The following is a 22,300-nucleotide window of genomic DNA, read 5'->3' as shown; positions in this document are numbered from 1 at the left end:
GTGGTCTATCCCCCAGGTTCTCCCGGAGCACCAGCACCAAGAGTGTTGACAAACGCAGCAGCTCCACCAAGGAGGACAAGAGCCATGTGAGTACTACTTATAGAGATGAACACAACACTCTGTTGCATCTGGAGTAGCTACTTTCTGCAATACTAAATTCTCTGCGAGTTGTTTTTGTTACATAATGTACGTTGGTATCGGTTTATTGTACTTGAACATTTGACTTAGCAATGCCAAACTGATTACAAGTTTATTGTATAGCAAAGCGTAATGTATTCTACAGTCTGTCTATAGTGTTGTCTTACACGTTGTCTGTGTTCAGCTGGAGAACCTGCAGAAGAGGATCTACCAGCTGGAGGAGCAGCTACATAGTGAGATGCAGCTGAAGGATGAGATGGAGCAAAAGTGCAGGTAGTAATCGATCACCTGTCAATCAACTTAATTTAACTAACAAGTCAGATTTCAAGCAAAAAAATAAATTCTGGTTTTGAATACAAACAAGTGTATTTTAATGAACAATGCATCAGTTTTCCCATGTTTAAAAGATCAAGCAAAGCAAAAAGTGCTAATCATTGTTGTCCTTTAGGACGACAAATACAAAACTCGACAAGATCATGAAAGAGCTGGACGAGGAGGTGAGTGAATATCTAGTATTCTGAAACGTATACCAGGGCAAGTGCATAATCACGATCTACAGTAGTCTACAAAAGTGCAGCAAACAAGACATGATATAGGGCCTAATTGCTCTATACATTGAGTTCTAACTCCTTTGCCGTCTTCCTCTCCTCCCAGGCCAACGTGAGGAAGGGTGTGGAGGCCAGTATGTCCCTCCTGGAGAAAGACAAGATGATGATCCAGCACCGAGCCACAGAGTACCAAAGAAAGGTCGACCAGGAGGCCGAAAAGAGACGCAACATGGAGAACGAGGGTAAGGATAGTTATTTTTATCCTATAATTCATTCTCCAATCTCCCACTGTTTTAGTCCAAACCGGTCTATACACGTGTTTATTTGAAAATAAAAGAGAGCCGCACACTCTAGGAGCTCAGATGCAAAAATGTAATTACCAACGTTTCGACAGCCAAGCTGTCTTCATCAGGGTATAATCACAAACACTGTGGGATGACTCGTTTATGTAGTGTCAAAAGACACAGGTGTCTGTAATCATGGCCAAGAGTGGCCTAATATCATTGGTTAATTATCAAATATTAAAAAGGCATACAAAGAACAGCATACAAACAACAAATGGATAGCATACAATCACAAATTCCTTTTAGACTACACAAGCTTACAAACAATTACAATGGCAAAGTCACAATCACAAGAATGGCTTCAGAGCAAAGTCTACGTTGAGACCGAAGGGAACAAGGGTCTTTAAGTTAAAGATCCAGGCAACCTCTCGTTTTAACAATAAATTATCAAGGTCACCCCCTCTCCTAGGGAGGGTGACATGTTCGATGCGAATATAACGCAAAGACGAAATCGAGTGGCCTGCCTCCAAGAAGTGGGCCGCAACTGGGTAAGTAAAGTTTTTACACCTAATGGTGCTATGATGCTCTCGCGCTTTGTTTTACCCACATCATTTTTACCACAAGGACAAGTTATAAGATAAATAACTGCCTTAGTGGAGCACGTAATAACACCTTTGATTGGGATCGATTTCCCTGTTTGTGGGTGTTTTGAAGGATCTACATTTATAAGTGCCATTGCATTGAGCACATCTGTTACATTTGTAATTTCCATCCAGTAGGGGCGCAAATAGATGTTGTTCAGGAATATCTTGGGGTGGTAAATCAGAGTGTACCAATTGGTCTCTGAGATTTCTGCCCCGCGAGAATATGACAACACATTACCGAGACTATCATCGGACTTTAGAATGTGCCAATGTTTGTGAAAAATTCCCTTAATTTGTTCAGAACGCTTTGAATAGCAGGTAGTTAGAGCACAAGAATGCGTCTTTGCGAGACTGACCTTGAAAAAGGTCAGGTCTCGTTTTGTTTTGAATTTTCTCAATGGCAATATTAATCTGATAATTTTTGTAGCCCCTCTCCTTGAACTTTCTTTGCGTCTCAGCCATATTTCTGTCAATCTGATTGATTTTTGCATCTGAGCTCCTAGAGTGTGCTTGAAAATAATAGTTTCTACTCCGCTAGCCAGCACCTCGCCTAAATAGGTGTGCGTTTCTTTTTCTTCTAGATTATACACGTGTTTATAACACTAATTATAAACACTTGCACATTCACCCTCAGAAAGGCACTCATAAACAATCCATGTCTGTTGTCTCGAGACTTAAAAATCCTTCTTTAACTTGTCTCCTCCCATCTACACTGATTTTAAGTGGATTTAACAGGTGACCTCAATAAGGGCTCACCTGTATCCAACTAGTCAGTCTGTCATGAAAAGAGCAGGTGTTCCTAATGTTTTGTATACTCAGTGACGGGATTTGTACAGGGTAGGTGCCACTAGAGTATAATCTAGAATGAGATCTAGTACCACTGCAGTAGCATCTTTCCTCCCTGTATTCACAAAGCATCTCACTCTGAGTAGGATTACTGATCTAGGATCAGGTCTTCCCTGTCCATGTTGTGTTCCTATGATCTAGAAGGGAAAGTTGATCCTATGTCTGTGCTCCTACTCTGAAATGCTTTAAGAAAACAGGCTCAGATGTTATTGAACCTAGCCCTAACAGGTGTTTTCCCAACTGGATTATTAGTGCTCACACTGACCGATACTAGAGCAGCTTGACCTGCTAGTCTAGTTGTCTGCCAGTCTGACTCCCCCTGCAGTGCTAACTAGCAGTCTTAACCCAGACACTCACCCTCTGAGACCCTCCCATTAACTGTGACCAGAGGATCGCTGTGAACTAAGTGGATTTACACGCATTAACTCCCTTAAACTAGCAGATCGAATAACAACATGCACGTAAACAGCACTTTAAATGCAACATATGAGCAACTCCCATATGAGCAACTCCCATGCACAAAAAAACATGTTTCTGGATACAGTTTGTTTAGTGTCATGTTTTGAAAGGGAGATGTGCAATAAAGATGACTTGCTCTTTCATTTAACTCTCATCCGTACTCTCTGTTTCTTCTCAGTGTCCACTCTCAAAGAGCAGCTTGAGGTCATGAGGAAAATCAGCCAAAACTCTCAGGCCTCAAATGACAAGATCCTACAACTGCAGAAGCAGGTACGTTATCTCTCTTATACTCACGCGAACACAGCTTTATTTTTGGTAAATTCTCTTTTTGGAGAGAATATTTTCCCATTCAGAATCCTATTATACTAACCCTAAACCTAATCCTTTATTCTAAACCTAATCCCTTACCCTAAACATTAATACTAAACTTAAACCTTAAACCTAACCCTTAAGCCTAAAATAGTGTTTTAAAATGTTTTCTTGTTTTGCTACCTTGTCAGGATACTCTGACGACTTGTCAGGACATTGTGGTCCTGATAAGGTAGGAAAACATGTGTGTATACACACACACACACACACACACACACACACACACACTGCTCTCTTCAATTGCCATCCACACAGCTTAGGGTGTTATTCTAGCTTTGACATCTTGTTTGAGGGTCAGAATGTGAGTCAAGGGTATGAACCGTGCAGGGAAGGGGTTTTGATTTGAGGTATTTGGATGGTTGAGACAGTTCAAGGAGAGGGAAGGCCAGGTTATCACCACAGATCTAGGAACAGATTACTCCATCCTAAATTTGAACCTTAACCATGACAAAGATGAACAATATCTGACCCTGTGTCATCACTCTATGGATTTTACTTTATATGCATTGTTGTTTATCAGCAAATTGAAGGCTAATTTATTTCCATATGAGGAAGTGAAGGACCGAGGAATCAGTGCCTCATGTCAGACTGGTATAGATGGAAGTCTTTGCCTATTAACTATTCCTGGAAGTGCATGGATGGGTATGATTCTATAGTAACATTAGACATCCACCCACATATTGGTTAAAAACCCCAACAACCGTTTCAGAATCAAACATTCTGCAGCAACTGAGCAGATCGTCTCTGTCAGGAGGTATTATTGATTATGAGCTCTCCCGATGGTTGTTTCCTTGATTGACAGCTGGAGGAGGCCAATGACCTGCTGAGGGTGGAGTCAGACACGGCGGCTCGGCTGAGAAAGAGCCACACGGAGATGGCCAAGTCCATGAGCCAGCTGGAGGGGCTGACCAGCGAGCTGCAGGAGAAGACCCGCTCGGCCGACGGGGGGAAGGCCCAGCTGGAGAAAGAGCTGCTGCAGCTGCAGAGCACCCTGGACTCTGAGAGGAGGAGCTACAGTCAGGGATCAGAGGAGATTCATGAGCTACAAGGTACCAGAACACATTCCTGGCTACATTTAAATTCTCCACGCTTTAATCTTTATTCAGATCCCCATTAGCTGACAGCTACTCTTCCTGAGGTCTATACATACAACAACAAAAGTACAGCTAAGCACAGTCTTTTATATATATATATATATATATATGTAGGGGGGTGCACCAGAAAAGGAAAAGTATGGAGAATTGGGACACTCAGTGGCTCACACCCAAAGACTGCACTCATTGTTCTATGAGTAAATATGACTTGGACATGACTCAGTGTTTGAGTAAATAGGTCTGACCACAACCCTGCATTCACTTGGGCATGTGTTAGAATGAGAAGGGATGAACATGATTTCCCACACCATTTTAGTTTGCTTTACAGTAATTCCTCACTCTTACTGTTTTTCAGTCTTGGCATGTTCAACTAACTTCAAATGATCTGAAGTGATCTGTCTCTCCCTCTTAACTATTTAAGAGACTGCTGGGGAATCTTAGCTCCAGTTCTAACCATTCTCGTTCATCACATTAGACATGCCCAGGCACTGCCCATGCCCACAGAACTCACATCCGACTTACCTGTCCAACAGTCATGTTTTATCTGTAGAGGAGTGCTTTGAAGAGTCTTGGGGATGAATATATCTGATGGATTGTGTTGAAATAATATTGCTCTTAATTCAGACTGAATTCCAAGTCTACAGGCATCCATATGGAATAGAAAAATAATACTTTATTGTCCAGTTTCGTTAGTCCACAAATATAGTTTTCCAAATCTGAAAGCTATGCATTATGGTGTTGTCAACATGGGTTTAGCATGTTGCACAAACCACTGTTTTGAAGGTGACTCTTTGTTTCTCTCTCTCTCTGTGTGTCTGTAGCGCGAATGACGGGTCTTCAACAGGACAATAAGAACTTGAAGCTCAGCCTGTCCAAAGTGGAGACGGAACGCAAGCAGGCCCAGGAGAGGAGCAACAACCTGGAGAAGGTTTGGGCCCTCTAAGTCTCTCCACGTCACTCACATACCGTGCTTTATCAGGCTAACATGTCCACTTATTGTGAGTAGTGGTCCAAATGGAAGTATCAAAGACAAAACAGATGTTCGTTGTTGTGATAACCACATGTATATCTAACTGGTATTTTAGTCCCATTTACACCCAGTTAAGAGCCCCTCTACCATAGAGATCAGCAGAATTAATGTTTTACTGGTCATTTTTACACACGCTGCCAGGATGCCAATTTCCATTTTAGGGATTCTATATGTAATTCTACGCTTTCTACCAACAGGATAAGAACAACCTGGAGATCGACCTGAACTACAAGCTAAAGACACTGCAGCAGCGTCTGGACCAGGAGCACACAGAACACAGGGTGACGCGGGCCCAGCTCACTGACAAATACGAGTCCATTGAGGAGGCCAAGTCAGCTGCCATGCATGGTATATCTGGGCCCTTGTTAGAGCATGCCCTACCCACCACTACTGTCTGTCTCTCCCTCGTTGTCTGCCTCTCCCTCATTCTCGGTCTGCTCTCTCCCTCTTTCTGTGTCCCCCTCGATCTCTTCCCTCTCTTTCTCACCTGCACCACTCATACCCAGGGGGCACTGGAGGAATTCAGGGAGTGGACTCCACTCCATGTGGCATGTCCAGACGTTACCTCCCTACATATTAACAGCTGGACACAATCCCACCTTCCAAGTTTTTGGAAGGTGGGATTGACTAGCACCGTTTGAAGCAACATTTACTTGTCTTCCAGACATTTGCCTATACGCAGACTACACGCTGTGCATAGGGCCCCGCGGTTGCTAGGGAGCCCTGACCCCGTATTGTTGAGTTAGAATAGTAGAGTACATATCGGGCAATTTAGAAATTTTGTAGTGCATCAGTAGTTTTCCACTTGTCAGTCACTCAATTAGCCCATATCACCTAATATTATTTTATATTGCTAAGTAAAGTAGTCTAGCCAGCGATCTAAACCTAGTAGTAATCACCAAATTACCATTGGGGCATGCAGTACTTGTGCCCAGGGGGCCCTCATTTAATGTTGTTAGTCACTCTCACTTATATGAACATGGCATACGTCATGGCAAAATATGTAGAACTGCAGGAAATAAGCTTGAAAACAAAGTTTCACCACCTCATGGCAAAATGTGTCGAATTGCAGGAAATGTACTTTAACACTACAAAACAAATGATCCACTGCCAAGAGGGGGGGTGCACTAAAATGTTTTGTCCTGTGTGGTGGGTGGGTCATTTCAAATGACTGAGCACAAATGTCCTATTAAATCTGTCTGAGGTTCTTCCATTGAATGATGGATAGTTGCAACTGAGTGATATCTCCTTCCCTCATTCTGTCCCTTCAGCGGTGCAGCATAAGGTGTCTGAGGAGAGCGGAGCGCGGATGCGAGCGGAGAGCAGGGTGGTGGAGGTAGAGAAGCAGTGCTCCATGCTGGAGTTTGACCTCAAGCAGTCGGTGCAGAAGATGGAGCAGCTGATGAAGCAGAAGGAGAGACTTGAGGACGAGGTGAGCACCAGCACCACTCAACACCATCACCCCAGCATTGACTCACCCTGTCTGGGGTGGAGGTCCATGGGCACTGGCCCTAAAAATGTTTAGCCACTTTTCTGGATATCCTACAACTACCCCCCTCTACAAAAAAAGTCGATACTAATGAGGCTTTCGCAATAAATAAAGTTTTCAACGTGCAGATCTCAAGTTAGGATTCGGCCCTCCAGAAAAAACTGTGGATTTCCTGAGCAGAAATCTGGTATAATCCCAGCGCAGTTAGGACATACTGTGGTTCTCTTGTCCTAACATCTCTGGTTTTCCCCTGCAGGTGCAGGCTCTGCGGATCCATCTGGAGCAGGAGTCCAGTAAGAGGCTGCTGGCCCAGAACGAGCTCAAGAGCCGCTCCCAGGAGGCGGACCGGCTGAAGGGCTCGGAGAAGCAGCTGAAGCAGGAGATCAACACGGCACTAGAGAACAAGCGCTCTCTCGAGTTCCAGCTAGCACAGCTCACCAAGTGAGAATACCCTCTAATGTTGCCACATGTTGTCACAGCCCATCACAGTTTTAACTTTACCTAATCCCCTGTGTGGGGGTATATAGTTCAGTTTACCCCTAGTCACTGATACAAGGGTCAGATATATTTTCATCCCCACCCCCCACCCTAATGGTTAAGTTTGGGATAGGGTTTTTTCTAGATCTGTGGGTAATTTCTAGCTTGATCCTTGACAGGCTACATTGAGTATCGTCTCAATGTGTGTACCTCCCAAATGAATGCAATTCCTTCCAGACACACTTCTGACTCTATTGGCTAAACGCTATTCTGAAAGTCTGTAATAGTCTGTAGTTTTACATTCCTTGCTGCTGCTAGCTAATATTGCTTTGGTAGTCTGTTAAATGGCCCTACAACTGGTCGTTATTCCAGTAAAAAGGCTCTTATTTCTGCTTAGACATTGACTGTAGCAAAGCTCCCCTGTGACAATGTTTACACCACAGGGTTAAGGATTAGCCAGAGTCGAGCTCCTCCCATTAGAATGACTGGACTGTTAATCCGTCTGCTTCCTGTAGCTTTCTGACTACGGAGCGCTGCAGGGGAGGGGTGGTGGTATGCCCGGGCTACATACAACCCTGGACATACTGTATAGTGTAATTAAGTGAATAATCTATACACTAAAGTTGTGTCTGAAACGTTTAAAGGCTTTTTAAGGATTTTACCAGAGTTTGCGTTTCCCCTTCAGCACTGTTTGTTTTGGTTGTTTTGAAATGTTTCTTTCGCTAGTGTATCCAATATGTTAACCATATATGGTTTGTGTGTCCGTCTTCCAGGCAATACAGGGGCAACGAGGGACAGATGAGGGAACTTCAGGACCAGCTTGAGGCCGAACAGTATTTCTCAGTGAGTAGGGGCCATCTACCTCACTGCCCTTTAACCCTGCTCAGTGGCTCACTGACTGATGCCATATCTCCTGTCTCTACCTCCAGACGCTTTATAAAACTCAGGTGAAGGAACTGAAGGAAGAGATCGAGGAGAGGAACCGGCAGCTCCAGGATGTTCACAAGAAGGTGCATGAGCTGCACAGCGAAAGGTAACAAAAGGAAAAGTGCAGCCGGGTGCCTAGCGCTTAACACTGGGCAAGTAACCAAAATGTCGCTGGTTGGAATTCCAGAGCCGACCAGGTGAAAAATATGTCTCTACCCTTGAACAAGGCACTTAACCCCAATTGATCCTGTAAGTTGCTCAGGATAAGAGCATCTGCGAAGTAACTAAAATGTAGGTGTAATGTAATATCAGGCCTTTGTCAATATAGCAACAATCAGTGTTGTCAAAATATGGGGTGCAGCTTTTCTCGACCAGCCTACTTCCCAAATCAACACACAGAGCGATTATGAATCCGTTTTTAAACCATGTTTGTCTGTCCTTCTTCCCTTCTTCCAGGGACTCCCTGTCAGCCCAGCTGGATCTGACAGTGACCAAGGCGGAGTCTGAGCAGCTGGCCAGGGCGCTCCAGGAGGAGCAGTACTTTGAGCTGAGCCAGGAGAACAAAAAGGCCATGGCCAGACACAAGCAGGAGGGTTCCGAGAGGGATTCAACCATCGCACGGGTCAGGACCGCTTCACTCAATACACACCTCTCCTACATTGAAGAATTTTACAAAGTTAGGGAAAATACATCTCTCCAGGAATGTGGGCACAGCGGAAACAACAGCTTAGTATACTTCCAATTTTGTTCTATTTACTAATTACATTGTTTTTGTGTGTCTCAGGCAGCTGTGAACACCTAGACTACCGGTCAAAAGTTTTAGAACACCTACTCATTCAATAGTTTTTATTTTTACTATTTTCTACATTGTAGAATAATAGTGAAGACATCAAAACTATGAAATAACACATGGAATCATGTAGTAACCAAACAAATTAAACAAATCAAAATATATTTTATATTTGAGATTTTTCAAATAGCCACCCTTTGCCTTGATGACAGCTTTGCACACGCTTGACATACTCTCAACCAGCTTAACCTGGAATGCATTTCCAACAGTCTTGAAGGAGTTCCCATAAATGCTGAGCTCTTGTTGGCTGCTTTCCCTTCACTCTGTGGTCTGACTCATCAAACCATCTCAATTTGGTTGAGGTCTGGGGATTGTGAAGGCCAGGTCATCTGATGTAGCACTCAATCACTCTCCTTGGTCAAATAGCCCTTACACAGCCTGGAGGTGTGTTGGGTCATTGTCCTGTTGAAAAACAAATGATAGTCACACTAAGCACAAACCAGATGGGATGGCGTATCGCTGCAGAATGCTGTGGTAGCCATGCTGGTTAAGTATGCCTTGAATTCTAAATAAATCACTGACCGTGTCACCAGCAAAGCACCCCCACACCGTAACATCACCTCCTCCATGCTTTACGGTGGGAATACACATGCGGAGATCATCCGTTCACCCGCAATCGGTCTCATAAAGATGCAGAAATCAGACCAAAGGACATATTTTCACCGGTCTAATGTCCATTGCTTGTGTTTCTTGGCCCAGCAAGTCTCTTCTTATTGGTGTCCTTTAGTAGTGGTTTCTTTGCAGCAGTCCTGCAGTCTCCTCTGAACAGTTGATCTTGAGATATGTTACTTGAACTCTGGGCAGCATTTATTTGGGCTGCAATTTCTGAGGCTGGTCAACTCTAATGAACTTATCCTCTGCAGCAGAGGTAATGCATGAGTCTTCCTTTCCTGTGGCGGTCCTCATGAGAGCCAGTTTCATAGTGCTTGGTTTTTGTGACTGCACTTGAAGAAACTTTCAAAGTTCTTGAAATGTTCTGTATTGACTCACCCGCATGTCTTAAAGTAATGATGGACTGTCATTTCTCTTTGCTTATTTGAGCTTTGCTTGCCATAATATGGACTTGGACTTTTACCGAATAGGGCTATCTTCTGTATACCACCCATACCTTGTTACAACACAACTAATTGCCTCAAACGCATTAAGAAGGAAAGAAGTTCCACAAAATTAACTTTTACCAAGGCACACCTGTTAATTGAAATGCATTCCAGGTGACTACCTCATAAAGCTATTCGAGAGAATGCCAACAGTGTGCAAAGCTGTCGTCAAGGCAACGGATGGCTATTTAAAGAATCTCAAATATATTTTGATTTAACACTTTATTTGTTACTACATGATTCCCTACGTGTTATTTCATAGTTGTGATGTCTTCACTATTATTCTGCAATGTAGAAAAAAGTAAAAATAAGGAAAAACCCTTGAATGAGTAGGTGTTAAACTTTAGACCGGTAATCTACATCCTTAAACCTCTGAATGTCTCTCTTCTTGTCCTCCCCAGCTTGAGGAATCCAACAAAACCCTGACCAAAGACGTGGAGAACCTCAGTAAGGAGAAGGCCGAGCTGGACCACAAGCTTCGCACTCAGAAGGAAGGTAATGTCAAGACACCATTTTCATAACTTGGTCTAATTAGTATATTCTCTGCTTATTCTGTTACAATCTAGGCCTATGGGTAATTTCTTCATAGGAACGTATGTCCCCTCTGTCAGTTAGATCCCTGTAAGACTGTCTGGTGTCCTCTCGCTGTCTGTCCCCTTCTCTGCAGAGTATGACTCCCAGAAAGAGGAGATTACAAACACGATCAAGGCCACCTATGAGAAGGTTCTCAGCACAGAGCGCACGCTCAAGACTCAGGTAAAGACACTTCAACCTTTGACTAACATTACACCAATAGTTATGAGCTCCTTTGGCCTCATATTTACATCTCAAACTCAACCCCATAGTTTTTATATTCAACGTTTTTACACGTCAACCCATTGCCCCATTTTTGTTAAACCTAATCCACAACCTTCCCTCAACGTGTTGCCCCATTTTGTTAAACCTAAACCACAACCTTCCCTCAACGTGTTGCCCCATTTTGTTAAACCTAAACCACAACCTTCCCTCAACGTGTTGCCCCATTTTGTTAAACCTAAACCTCAACCGATTGCCCCCATTTGATCCCTCCCTCAACCTTGTCTCTCTCTCCAGGCGGTGAACAAACTGGCAGAGATCATGAACAGGAAGGACATGAAGCTTGACACCAAGAAGAAGGGGAGCACGACCGACCTGAGGAAGAAAGAGAAGGAGAACCGCAAGCTGCAGGTGGATCTCAACCAGGAGAAGGAAAAGTTCAACCACATGGCCATCAAGTACCAGAAGGAGCTCAGCGAGATGCAGGCGGTCAGTAATAATGCATTATACAGTCCATCAGTTTCTGTCAATTTGACAGTAGGGTCAAATTGGTCTCAATCATTTGACAACGATCCTTTGAACCTTTTAATTGATAGTATTCTTTCAAATCAAACACAAAAAAAAGCAAGACACAAGTATGACCACAATAGGACAATTAGGAAGATTTAGTCAAATCCATTCCTAATTTACAACGGCGTTAAACTCTATAGTGAAAGGCAGCACCACATCCCCCCTTGAAGCTGCAGTGCTTCTGATCTTCCCTAAATGAACTGCGTATTCATGACTGCGTATTCTGCTTGCCTCTCCTCTTATACAACAGCAACTGTCGGAGGAGTGCACGTACCGCAACGAGCTGCAGATGCAGCTGGACAGCAAGGAGAGTGACATTGAGCAGCTCAGGGAGAAGCTCAACGACCTGCAGCTGCGCATGGACAACTCCAGCGTCATCAGCCTGCAGACGGATGAGACGGACAGCAACATCGCTGGTAAGGTCACCGCGGGATCAACTAACAAAAGGCGGCTGTGTCAATGTACCGGCTAGGCCAAAGAAGCTCAATCCTGCTTCTGTCAAGCCACACACACACGACTCAGCTAATGAAGGTGTGATGGTACTAAGCTAGGACAAATCTACTGTATGATGGCTCTCTAGGAGCAGGATTTTGGATCACTGAACTTGATGTTTGGTCCATCAGGCTAGCTTTAATTGTCCAACAATCACCCGGGCATGATTTAAAATCGATTCATTCAATCCCAGCCATTTCAAGTAATTGTATTTTATTAGGATCTCTTTTAGTCCTCATTTGCACTAATCTTTTAACTTTAATATACAATACAATATAATATCTAATGAATATATAATTGAGTGTTTGAGTTCTGACAGTATGGCTCTGAAGCAGTAAAGTAAGTATAGAAGAACGCTTATTTTCGTCTTTCTCAAACCCACCTGTTTCAAGTGTCAGTTAGTAGACCTGCTAACGATGTTTACTGTACATGGAATTCCTGAGTGTCTGTGGTTAAAGTCCTCTCTCATCTCTTATTCCCCATGTCCATTTGGTTCTCCTTGCTCGCCTCCTTACCTTTTATCTTCTATCCTTTTCTTTCTGTGAGTAACTCGGAGTTGGGGGAACCTCATTGTGCCTGGCCCGTGCTACATTGTCTTTTGCCTCGTATTTCTTTTCTAACTTTTTGGGGCATTTTTTTGTGGTGAAAAGGAAAGCCCTCTTGTATGTTCTCAACAACACTTTTTTGAAAGGCCATTCTGAGTGACAAAAGGAACAGTTAAAGTCCCATTTTCTGGTCTTTTAACAAAGCTATTTTTTATTTTTTTAACCAAGTGTGCCAGGCTGGGGGCATTTTAATTTACTAACCGTGAACCATAATTCACATAAGCCATTTGAAGGGGTTAAAAAACAATTACAGGTAGAACTTCATCTAACATTATTTCAGTACAAATGCTGACTGCACCATATCAATTAGCCTTCTGTAGGTAATCCGTTTCATTGTCAGCTGTACATTTATTTTGTAGCAGGACAAGCTATCATACAATCTGAATGACTCCTAAAGTAAAGTGACTACATGAGAGGTTGGCTACTGTAAAACTAGACTACAACACTGGTTTAACTCATCACTCTGAGCACCTTTCAAAATGTGTCTGGAGACCATGAACCAAACCCTTCCTTTGATTTCCTGTCCCTTGTTCTTCAAACAAACACTCACCGTTTTAAAGTTTTGTTTTGTTGGCATGATCACCTCAGAACAGAAGCAATGCATTTTCAGAACCAAGGAAATCTCCCACACTTGAAGTGAAGCTTTTGATCAATTCACTCTTCTTTTGTAGCTTGTTGTGCCGAAGCATGCTCTTTATGTTAGTGTTACCAACTCAACGTAATGGAAAGATACACTTACATGTGACCAAAAGTATGTGGAGACCTGCTCGTCGAACATTTCATACCAAAATCGGGGGCATTAATATTGAGTGAGTCCCCCCCCTTTGCAGCTACAGCAGCCTCCACTCTTCTGGGAAGGCTTTCCACTAGAACATTGCTGAGGGGACTTGCTTCCATTCAGCCACGAGCATTAGTGAGGTTGGGCACTAATGTTGGGTGATTAGGCCTGGCTCGCAGTCGGCGTTCCAATTCATCCCAAAGGTGTTCGATTGGGTTGAGGTCAGGGCTCTGTGCAGGCCAGTCAAGTTCTTCTACACCAATTTCGACAAACCATTTCTGTACATACCTTGCTTTGTCCATGGGGGCATTGTCATACTGAAACAGGAAAGGGCCTTCCCCAAACTGTTGCCACAAAGTTGGAAGCACAGAATCGTCTAGAATGTCATTGTATTCTGTAGTGTTAAGATTTCCCTTCACTGGAACTAATGGGCCTAGCCCGAACCATGAAAACAGCCCTAGACCATTATTTCTCATCCACCAAACTTTACAGTTGGACGTATGCATTCGGGCATGTAGTATTCTCATGGCATCCACCAAACCCAGATTCATCCGTCGGACTGCCAGATGGTGAAACGTGATTCATCACTCAAGAGAACGCATTTCCACGGCTCAAGAGTCCAATAGCGGCGAGCTTCACACCACTCCAGCCATCGCTTGCCATTGGGCATGGTGATCTTAGGCTTGTGTGTGCGGCTGCTCAACCATGGAAACCTATTTCATGAAGCTCCCAGCGAACAGTTCTTGTGCTGACTTTTGTGCTTCCAGAGGCAGTTTGGAACTCAGTAGTGAGTGTTGCATCTGAGGACAGACGATTTTTACACAGTACGTGCTTCAGCACTCTGCGGTCTCATTCTGTGAGCTTGTGTGGCCTATCCCTTCGCGGCTGAGCCGTTGTTGCTCCTAGACGTTTCCACTTAACAAAAACAGCACCATACAGTTGACCGGGGCAGCTCTAGCAGGGCAGAAGTTTGACGAACTGACTTGTTGGGAAGTTGGCATCCTATGACGGTGCCATGTTGAAAGTCACTGAGCTCTTCAGTAAAGCCATTCTACTGGAGATTGCATTGCAGTGTGTTTGATTTTATACACCATGTCAGCAACGGGTGTGGCTGAAATAACCAAATCCACTAATTTGAAAGTTTGTCCACATACTTTTGTATATATATATATATAAACCAGGCTTGGTTTAATATATATAGTGTATCTTCAATGAAATAGGCTATAGGCTCTGTCCTCTGACGGGAGACCGAGGCATCAGAAGCTCCGTGTTGGACAGCACCTTTCAATTTGAATTGGCTAGTGATTCTAATTATATTGATAGGATGTCCATGTTTTGTCAGCCATTGGCTGAATAGAACATTATTTTACAACACATCTATCTAACCTCTTCCTCATGGAGTAGAATGTACTCCTTGATATTGAACTTGCTGGATAAATAACATGGATGTTACATGCTTTAGTGATTTCCAAACACTCAGACTTTCTGTATATCCCTTTAAGGCTCCCTTGTGCATGGTTTCTAAAACTACTGAGCTTGAATTAGCAGCATGGGATATTTAACTCCTGCCTGTCACATAATACAGTTGTTTTAAAGTGTAACCTGAGCAGAGAGATACTCAGTAAGTTGAACTTGAAACTTCTATGGTAGTATGGCTCAGTCTTGTCACGTGACTTTTCTGTTCTTACCCCAGTTAAGTTTGAATTTGATCACTGCATGACTTTTTGGGGACAGTGTTACACAGGCTTGGTTTTCATTTGTGTCTATCTTGTGTCTCTATGTAGAATCCAGACTGGAAGGTTGGCTGTCCATTCCTAATAAACCTAATATCAAACGATATGGCTGGAAGAAGCAGGTAAGTCACCTGGAAGCTTTTCATCAATTTACTGACATTAACTGACATGCAACATATATTTATTCATATTAAATGGCACAGTACGGGTTGTGCTCATAGTGCTGCCTAGTGCCTACTCCTTATGGCCACCACAATTCTTCCTAACATTATTTATTGATTCTATTTTTCCTCAGTATGTGGTGGTGAGCAGCAAGAAGATTCTGTTCTACAACGATGAGCAGGACAAAGAACAGTCCAACCCCTCCATGGTACTAGATATCGAGTAAGTATTCTTGTTTTATGATTTTGGATTTAATTGTAATTCACTTTACACTAGAAATTTGTTTTGGGGACAAAATATCAGTCTAAGTAGTTTCTTATGATAATTATTGCTTAATCATAAAATAGATAATGTAACAGTTTGTCTGAGACGGTGTATTCTGGTACTCAATCATCAGTCATTGCTTGTTGTGTGCAGCAAACTGTTCCACGTGCGTCCAGTTACCCAGGGTGATGTGTACCGAGCAGAGACGGAGGAGATCCCAAGGATATTCCAGGTAGGAAGGAACCTTCTGACCTGACCAATCAACTTTCTAACCCATTGTCTTACGTGGGATAGCACGACGGCTGTCTGCACTGATGGTTCATGGCAACGCGGTCGTGTTAGAATGACCCAGAGGCCTTCTGACCTAAACCAATCAGCTTAACCAGCTCAGTCTTTTTAGTTCTTCAGTCGCCTTAACTTGCCCATTCTCAAACGGATGATTACAATCCCATTTTAGATTTTGACAGCTGTCTTGAGTGGACTCTAGTCTACATGCACAATTAGTTATTAAGCTGATGCCTTTTTCTCCCAGAGAGACTTTCAATGAGCGCTTAAACTTTTCGATGTGTGTTTCAGTAGTATACAATCCTTTTCTTTAATGGCTCAGACGTGAAGGATTTACTGCTGATTTACAGCAAATCCCCGTCATTCGCATCAAGAAGAGATGCCGATACAGGGGAGTTGTGGGTGCCTTGTGAGAATTAGTCGGCGAGTGGGAAAATCGCCTCTACTATCCGTCCTATTGGCCAACTTGCAATCATTGGAGAATAAATTGGATGAGCTCCATTCGAGACTATCCTACCAACGGGATATTAAAAACTAACTTAAGTTTCACCGAGTCGTGGCTGAACCACGACATGGATAATATACAGTTGGATAGGTTTTCCATGCATCAGCAAGACAGAACTGCTACCTCCGGTAAGACAAGGGATGGAGGTATGTGTCTATTTGTCAATAACAGCTGGTGCGCAAAATCTATTATTAAGGAGGTTTCAAAGTTTTGATCGCCTGAGATAGATATCTCATTATAAGCTGTAGACCACACTATTTACTAAGAGTTATCAATATTTTTCGTAGCTGTCTATTTACCACCACAAACTAATGCTGGCACTAAGACTGCACTCAATGAGCTGTATAAGGCTGTAAGCAAACAATAAAATGCTTATCCAGAGGCGGCACTCCTAGTGCAGTAATCCATTTTACCTCATTTCTACCAGCATGTCACGTGACAAAAATAATAACTCCTAGACCTTCTTTACTGAACACACAGAGATGCATACAAAGCTCTCCCTCGCCCTACATTTGGCAAATCTGACCATAATTCTATCCTCCAGACTGGAATATGTTCCGTGATTCATCCGATGGCATTGAGGAGTTAACCACCTCTGTCACCGGCTTCATCAATAAGTGCATCGACAACGTCATCCCCACAGTGACCGTACGTACCCCAACTAGAAGCCATGGATTACTTTCAAGGAGCAGGACTCTAAGCTGGATGCTTATAAGAATTCCTGCTATGCCTTCCGAACCATCAAACAGGCAAAGTGTTAATACAGGAATAAGATTGAATCCTACTACACCGGCTCAGACACTCGTCGGATGTGGCAGGGCTAGCAAACTATTAGACTACAAAGGTGAGCCCAGCCGCGAGTTTCCCAGTGACACAAACCTACCAGACAAGCTAAATTACTTATATGCGTGCTTTGAGGCAAGCAACACGGAAGCATGCATGAGAGCACCAGCTGTTCCGGCTGTGTGATCACGCGCTCCATAGCTAAAGTGAGTAAGACCTTTAAAACAGGTCAACATTAACAAGGCCACAGGGCCAGACGGATTACCAGGACGTGTACTCCGAGCATGCGCTGTCCAACTGGCATGTGTCGTCACTGACATTTTCAACCTGTCCCTGACCCGAGTCTGTAATGCCTACATGTTTCAAGCAGACCACCAAGGTAACCTGCCTAAATGACTAGTGACCCGTAGGACTCACGTCTGTAGCCATGAAGTGCTTTGAAAGGCTGGTCATGGCTCACAACACCTTTATCCCAGAAACCCTAGACCCACTCCAATTTGCATATCCCCCCAACAGATCCACATATGACGCAATCTCTATTGCTCTCCACGCTGCCCTTTCCCACCTGGACAAAAGGAACACCTATGTGAGAATGCTATTCATTGACTTTAGCTCAGAGTTTAACATCAAAGTGCCCTCAAAGCTCATCGCTAAGGACCCTGGGACTAAACACCTCCCTCTGCAACTGGATCCTGGACTTCCTGACGGGCCACCCCCAGGTGGTAAGTATAGGCAACGACACTTCTGCCATGCTGATCCTCAACATGGGGGCTCATCAGGGGTGCGTGCTTAGTGTCTTCCTGTACTCCCTGTTCACCAATGACTGCGTGGCCAAGCACATCTCTAACACCAAGTTTACTGACAACTCAGCGGTGGTAGGCCTATTTGGAGGAGGTCAGAGACCTGGCAGTGTGGTGCCAGGACGACAACCTCTCCCTCAACGTGATCGAGATAAAGGAGATGATTGTGGACTACACGATAAGGAGGGCCGAGCACACCCCCATTCTCATTGACGGGCCTGTAGTGGAGCAGGTTGAGAGCTTCAAGTTCCTTGGTGTCCACATCACCAACGAACTGTCATGCTCCAAACACAGCAATACAGTCGTGAAGAAGGCACCTATTCCCCCTCAGGAGACTGAAAAGACGGCATGGATCTTCAAAAGGTTCTACAGCTACACCATCGAGAGCATCCTGACTGGTTGCATTGCTGCCTGGTATGACTCGGCCTCTGACCGCAAGGCGCTACAGAGGGTAGTGCGTACAGCCCAGTACATCACTAGGGTCAAGGACCATCCAGGACCTCTATACTGGGCAGTGTCAGAGGAAGGCCCAAAAAATTGTCAGACTCCAGCTACGCTAGTCATACACTGTTCTCTTTGCTACCACACGGCAAGCGGTACCTGAGTGCCAAGTCTAGGTACAAAAGGCTTCTTAAGTTTCTACTCCCAAGCCATAAGACTGCTGAATAGCTAATCAAATGGTTACCCGGACTATTTGCGTTAACCCCCCCCTTATACTGCTACTGGTTTCTTATCTGTGCATACCCTACCTAGACGTACATATTGCATCATTTTACATGACTAACCTGTACCCTCGCACATTGACTTGGTATGGATACCCCCTGAACATAGCCTCGTTATAAAAACATTGTTTAATAGAGACTGATTCTCTCTTGTCTCCCCTCTTCAGATCCTGTATGCCAACGAGGGGGAGTGCAGGAAGGAGGCGGACATGGAGACTGTCTCGCAAGGGGACAAGACCAACTGTCTGCCCCACAAAGGTCACGAGTTCATCCCCACGCTCTACCACTTCCCTTCCAACTGTGAAGCCTGCTCCAAGCCCCTGTGGAATGTCTTCAAGCCTCCACACGCCTTGGAGTGCCGCCGCTGCCACGTCAAGTGCCACAGGGACCACCTCGACAAGAAGGAGGACGTCATCGCCCCCTGCAAAGGTACGGTGATAGAGGTTAGGTTAGACTGACAAGACCTGACTGTGTTGTAATGTACTTTAAGGCCCAATGCAGCCATTTTTATATATCAAATAATTTCTGGGTAACGATTAAAGGAAAGTTCCACCCAAAAACATTTGTTTGGTATTTGTTACATTGGTCCATTGTTGATATAGTCCCAAAATGTTTTGCATGTCAGCAATCAAGTTATCAAGATGTATTTTGAAAGAACACACAATTAATAATATAACTTGATTTTGTTAACTGGCAAGTGTTGGGTTAAAGGGGATATTAACTTCCACCTGCTTAGGGACATCGAGACATCTTGTTTGTGTTTTCAATTTTCTACCTGGTTTTGTCTCCTCCAACAGTGAACTACGATGTGACCTCTGCCCGGGACATGCTCCTGCTGGCCTTGACACAAGACGAGCAGAAGAAATGGATCGGCCACCTGGGCAAGAAGATCCCCAAAACACCGCCCTCCTCCTTCCTGAGGGCGTCACCCCGCACCCTGTCCACCCGCTCCGGAACCAACCAGTCCTTTCGCAAGAACCCCAAAAGCATAACGGGCAAGCCAAGGTAACCTTACACACGTACGCTCTCTGGGCCTAAAATAGCACCCTACTCCCTATGTAGTGCACTACTTTTGGTCAACAGTAGTGCGCTATATAGGGCATAGAGTGCCATTTCGGACACCACCTCTGATTGTCCCACGAAGCAGCCCTTTCAACCTAAAAGTTGTTCTGTAGTTTTCTTCTATCCTCTGGTAGGGCCTGAGCGGACACACTTGTTTTCTATTGCTTGATGCTTGTTTTGAACAGTACAGAACATTAAGGAATTGTGGGCTTCTATTCTGGGGAGTTGAGTGTGTGCTAAGGTCCAGAAGTCCTCTGTACATCCCTGCTGCTGGACTGTCTGTTTCGGTTTTGTCTTCCAGTCCGGTCAGTCACGTGACTTGCTATTTGTCTTCTACTGCCCTTTGTGACTGTAACAGGTCGCAGTCTCATTCTGCTACCACAGCCTCCAGCCTCCAAGCAACAGACACAACATCCAGCACTTGTTGACAACTCCTCCACCCCAAATTTACAGAAGTCTTAACTTTTTAGACCGTCTCCTTCCTGTTTTAGCCTGACTATTTATTTATTACTAACTGACTGCGTTGATGGTGTATATAACATCAGTGGAATTGTTCTCCTTTGTGGTTCTTTCTCATTTGACTTGGGGAAATCTTTCTATCTAATTTGACACTAAAGTGTTGTTGGTTGGTTTCATTGACTAACTCTTAGCCCTCTATGCAACCTTTCCTGAAGCAGGTGCCCATATATGGGTTGTTGTATTTCTCTCTAGCAAGAATGATGCCAGAGGCCATCAAAGACATAATGAAGTTGCAGTTACTATGTCTTTAAATCCATTTTTCTATGTAATATATTAATATCTATCGGGGGTACTAACCAAGTGTCAAATGTCTTCCACTCTTTTACTGGACACCTGTTTTCTCTTCTTTCTTCCAGCTAACCATCTGAACATTTGGATTCTATTGGGACTTTGTATTTTTTCTTATCCCCTCCATTATCCCTCACGTTAAAGGAGAATCCTTATTTTATGTAACAGTAAATTAAATCAATCTGACCAGGGACGGAAATTGGGACAATTATCTGACACAAGGCATCAGGGACATTGAGAAGGCCTGCTATTTCCCTCACCCCCTCCTCCCCTATCCTCACCGCGGAGCCTCAACTAAGACTTCCTCACCCAGGCACCACATACTTGCAACTCTACGTTTCTTCCAGAAGATGGCGTGGGCGACTTGGAACCTGAATGGAAGATGGAGAGCAATAGAAAAGGGCTCATGGAATGCAGTGGGTAGTACATATTCCATATCAGTCATGGGAAGGGATTCCGGTTGAATGAATGACTGCAGGTTTTTCTGGGGCTCTTGCATGTCAACATGGAGGTATTGTAGTACAGGGATTGGCTTAACTATGCGGTGAATGGGTACATCTCGGGGATACGGAAATGTGGTTGTTTTTTCTTCCCTTGTCAGTAACTCTGTTTCCTTCAATGTACTTTGATGCCTTTGACTGGTGGCCTTTATGCTTCTATCCCCTATTACTCTGCACATCAGTTATACCAGGGGTCGGTTGGGACAGAGTATGTATTGGGAACTGAGTATTAGATGTTTTTGAGTATTGAGTGAGGAGCATGCAAGATCATTTCAATCTATGCATTATTATTTTTATTATAATTATTGTTATTGCTCCAAGCCATAAGGAAATTCCATTGTAATGGCATATAGGAGATCTAAAAACTTCCGGTTTTTTTCTGTGTTTATTGGGTACATTGTTTTCTGTAATATTGTATGTTTTGTATGTATTGCCTTACATTGACTCATAGATAAATGGTTCAAAAGGAAAACATTAAGTTAACAAATGTAAAACTGCACTGTTTGAATTGTAAATTATTTGTAGAAAACTAAACAGGTGTAGCATTTGGGCCCACCTAGTGCCTTAACGTTTGGATAACAATTTTACTGCCATATCTGTTTGTGTTTATCTCCAAAAACAAGACAAATCTTAACTCTTACATCAATCTTTTTTAAATATCTGCCACACTGGTTTTATCAGAATGTTCCGTCTGGTTTGGGTATATCGAATGCCTCTTTATAGACTCATTGCAATAGTTTAATGTGTCAACGCAGTTCCCAGAGTCCAGTATGTATCTCACGAAAGTTTCTGGATGGTGTACCTTGTTAAAGATGTTATATTAATATGGTATTGTTTCAAGCAAACCCCACTCAGTGTACAATATTAGAAATAAAATAAGGATCATGAATACCTCTAATTCTAAATGTTTAAAAAACTTTGTTCAGTAAAAAGAGAAAAGCACTGGAACTATGATCTACTCTATTTTGTCTTGGATGAATCACATGTTTAATTGCAATGGAGGCCACACTGATGGATAGGTGTCAATAAACATATCTTTATCATCTACGCACTTCACTTTTGTTATGTATGTAGGCTGAGATTGATTTTGATATACTACTCTTTATTCTGAGCAACTGCATATAGACTTACTGCTAACAAAGTCATTTACCAATCCAAGTGCTGTGATTGTAGCTAGTCATTCAA

At 43.5% G+C, this 22,300-nt stretch overlaps 1 protein-coding gene across 2 annotated transcripts in view; it reads left to right on the top strand.

Moving 5' to 3' along the window:
* The window catches only part of LOC109875460 (rho-associated protein kinase 1), a 71,499-nt gene extending 49,333 nt beyond the window's left edge, over positions 1-22,166 (top strand). The window contains exons 11-33 of one of the 2 annotated variants that reach the window (XM_020467798.2): positions 17-86; positions 323-411; positions 587-635; positions 793-928; positions 3,098-3,189; positions 4,091-4,337; positions 5,204-5,310; positions 5,610-5,760; positions 6,684-6,844; positions 7,158-7,342; positions 8,152-8,221; positions 8,308-8,411; positions 8,762-8,927; positions 10,654-10,747; positions 10,920-11,008; positions 11,345-11,536; positions 11,868-12,033; positions 15,277-15,347; positions 15,521-15,609; positions 15,805-15,883; positions 18,914-19,175; positions 19,544-19,751; positions 20,684-22,166. In XM_020467798.2, the coding sequence (XP_020323387.1) occupies positions 17-86; positions 323-411; positions 587-635; positions 793-928; positions 3,098-3,189; positions 4,091-4,337; positions 5,204-5,310; positions 5,610-5,760; positions 6,684-6,844; positions 7,158-7,342; positions 8,152-8,221; positions 8,308-8,411; positions 8,762-8,927; positions 10,654-10,747; positions 10,920-11,008; positions 11,345-11,536; positions 11,868-12,033; positions 15,277-15,347; positions 15,521-15,609; positions 15,805-15,883; positions 18,914-19,175; positions 19,544-19,751; positions 20,684-20,687 (2,881 nt within the window). In that variant the 3' untranslated portion in view covers positions 20,688-22,166. Of the gene's footprint in view, positions 1-16; positions 87-322; positions 412-586; positions 636-792; positions 929-3,097; positions 3,190-4,090; positions 4,338-5,203; positions 5,311-5,609; positions 5,761-6,683; positions 6,845-7,157; positions 7,343-8,151; positions 8,222-8,307; positions 8,412-8,761; positions 8,928-10,653; positions 10,748-10,919; positions 11,009-11,344; positions 11,537-11,867; positions 12,034-15,276; positions 15,348-15,520; positions 15,610-15,804; positions 15,884-18,913; positions 19,176-19,543; positions 19,752-20,166 lie in introns of both variants that reach the window. The other variant, XM_020467797.2, reaches the window with a different exon arrangement.
* The last annotated feature ends 134 nt before the right edge of the window (positions 22,167-22,300 follow it).

Source organism: Oncorhynchus kisutch, linkage group LG30 (genome assembly GCF_002021735.2).
Source record: "Oncorhynchus kisutch isolate 150728-3 linkage group LG30, Okis_V2, whole genome shotgun sequence".
In the NCBI taxonomy this organism is placed as follows: Eukaryota; Metazoa; Chordata; class Actinopteri; order Salmoniformes; family Salmonidae; genus Oncorhynchus; species Oncorhynchus kisutch.
Note: the sequence above shows the minus strand (reverse complement) of the source record. Positions and strands in the feature narration are given on the sequence as shown.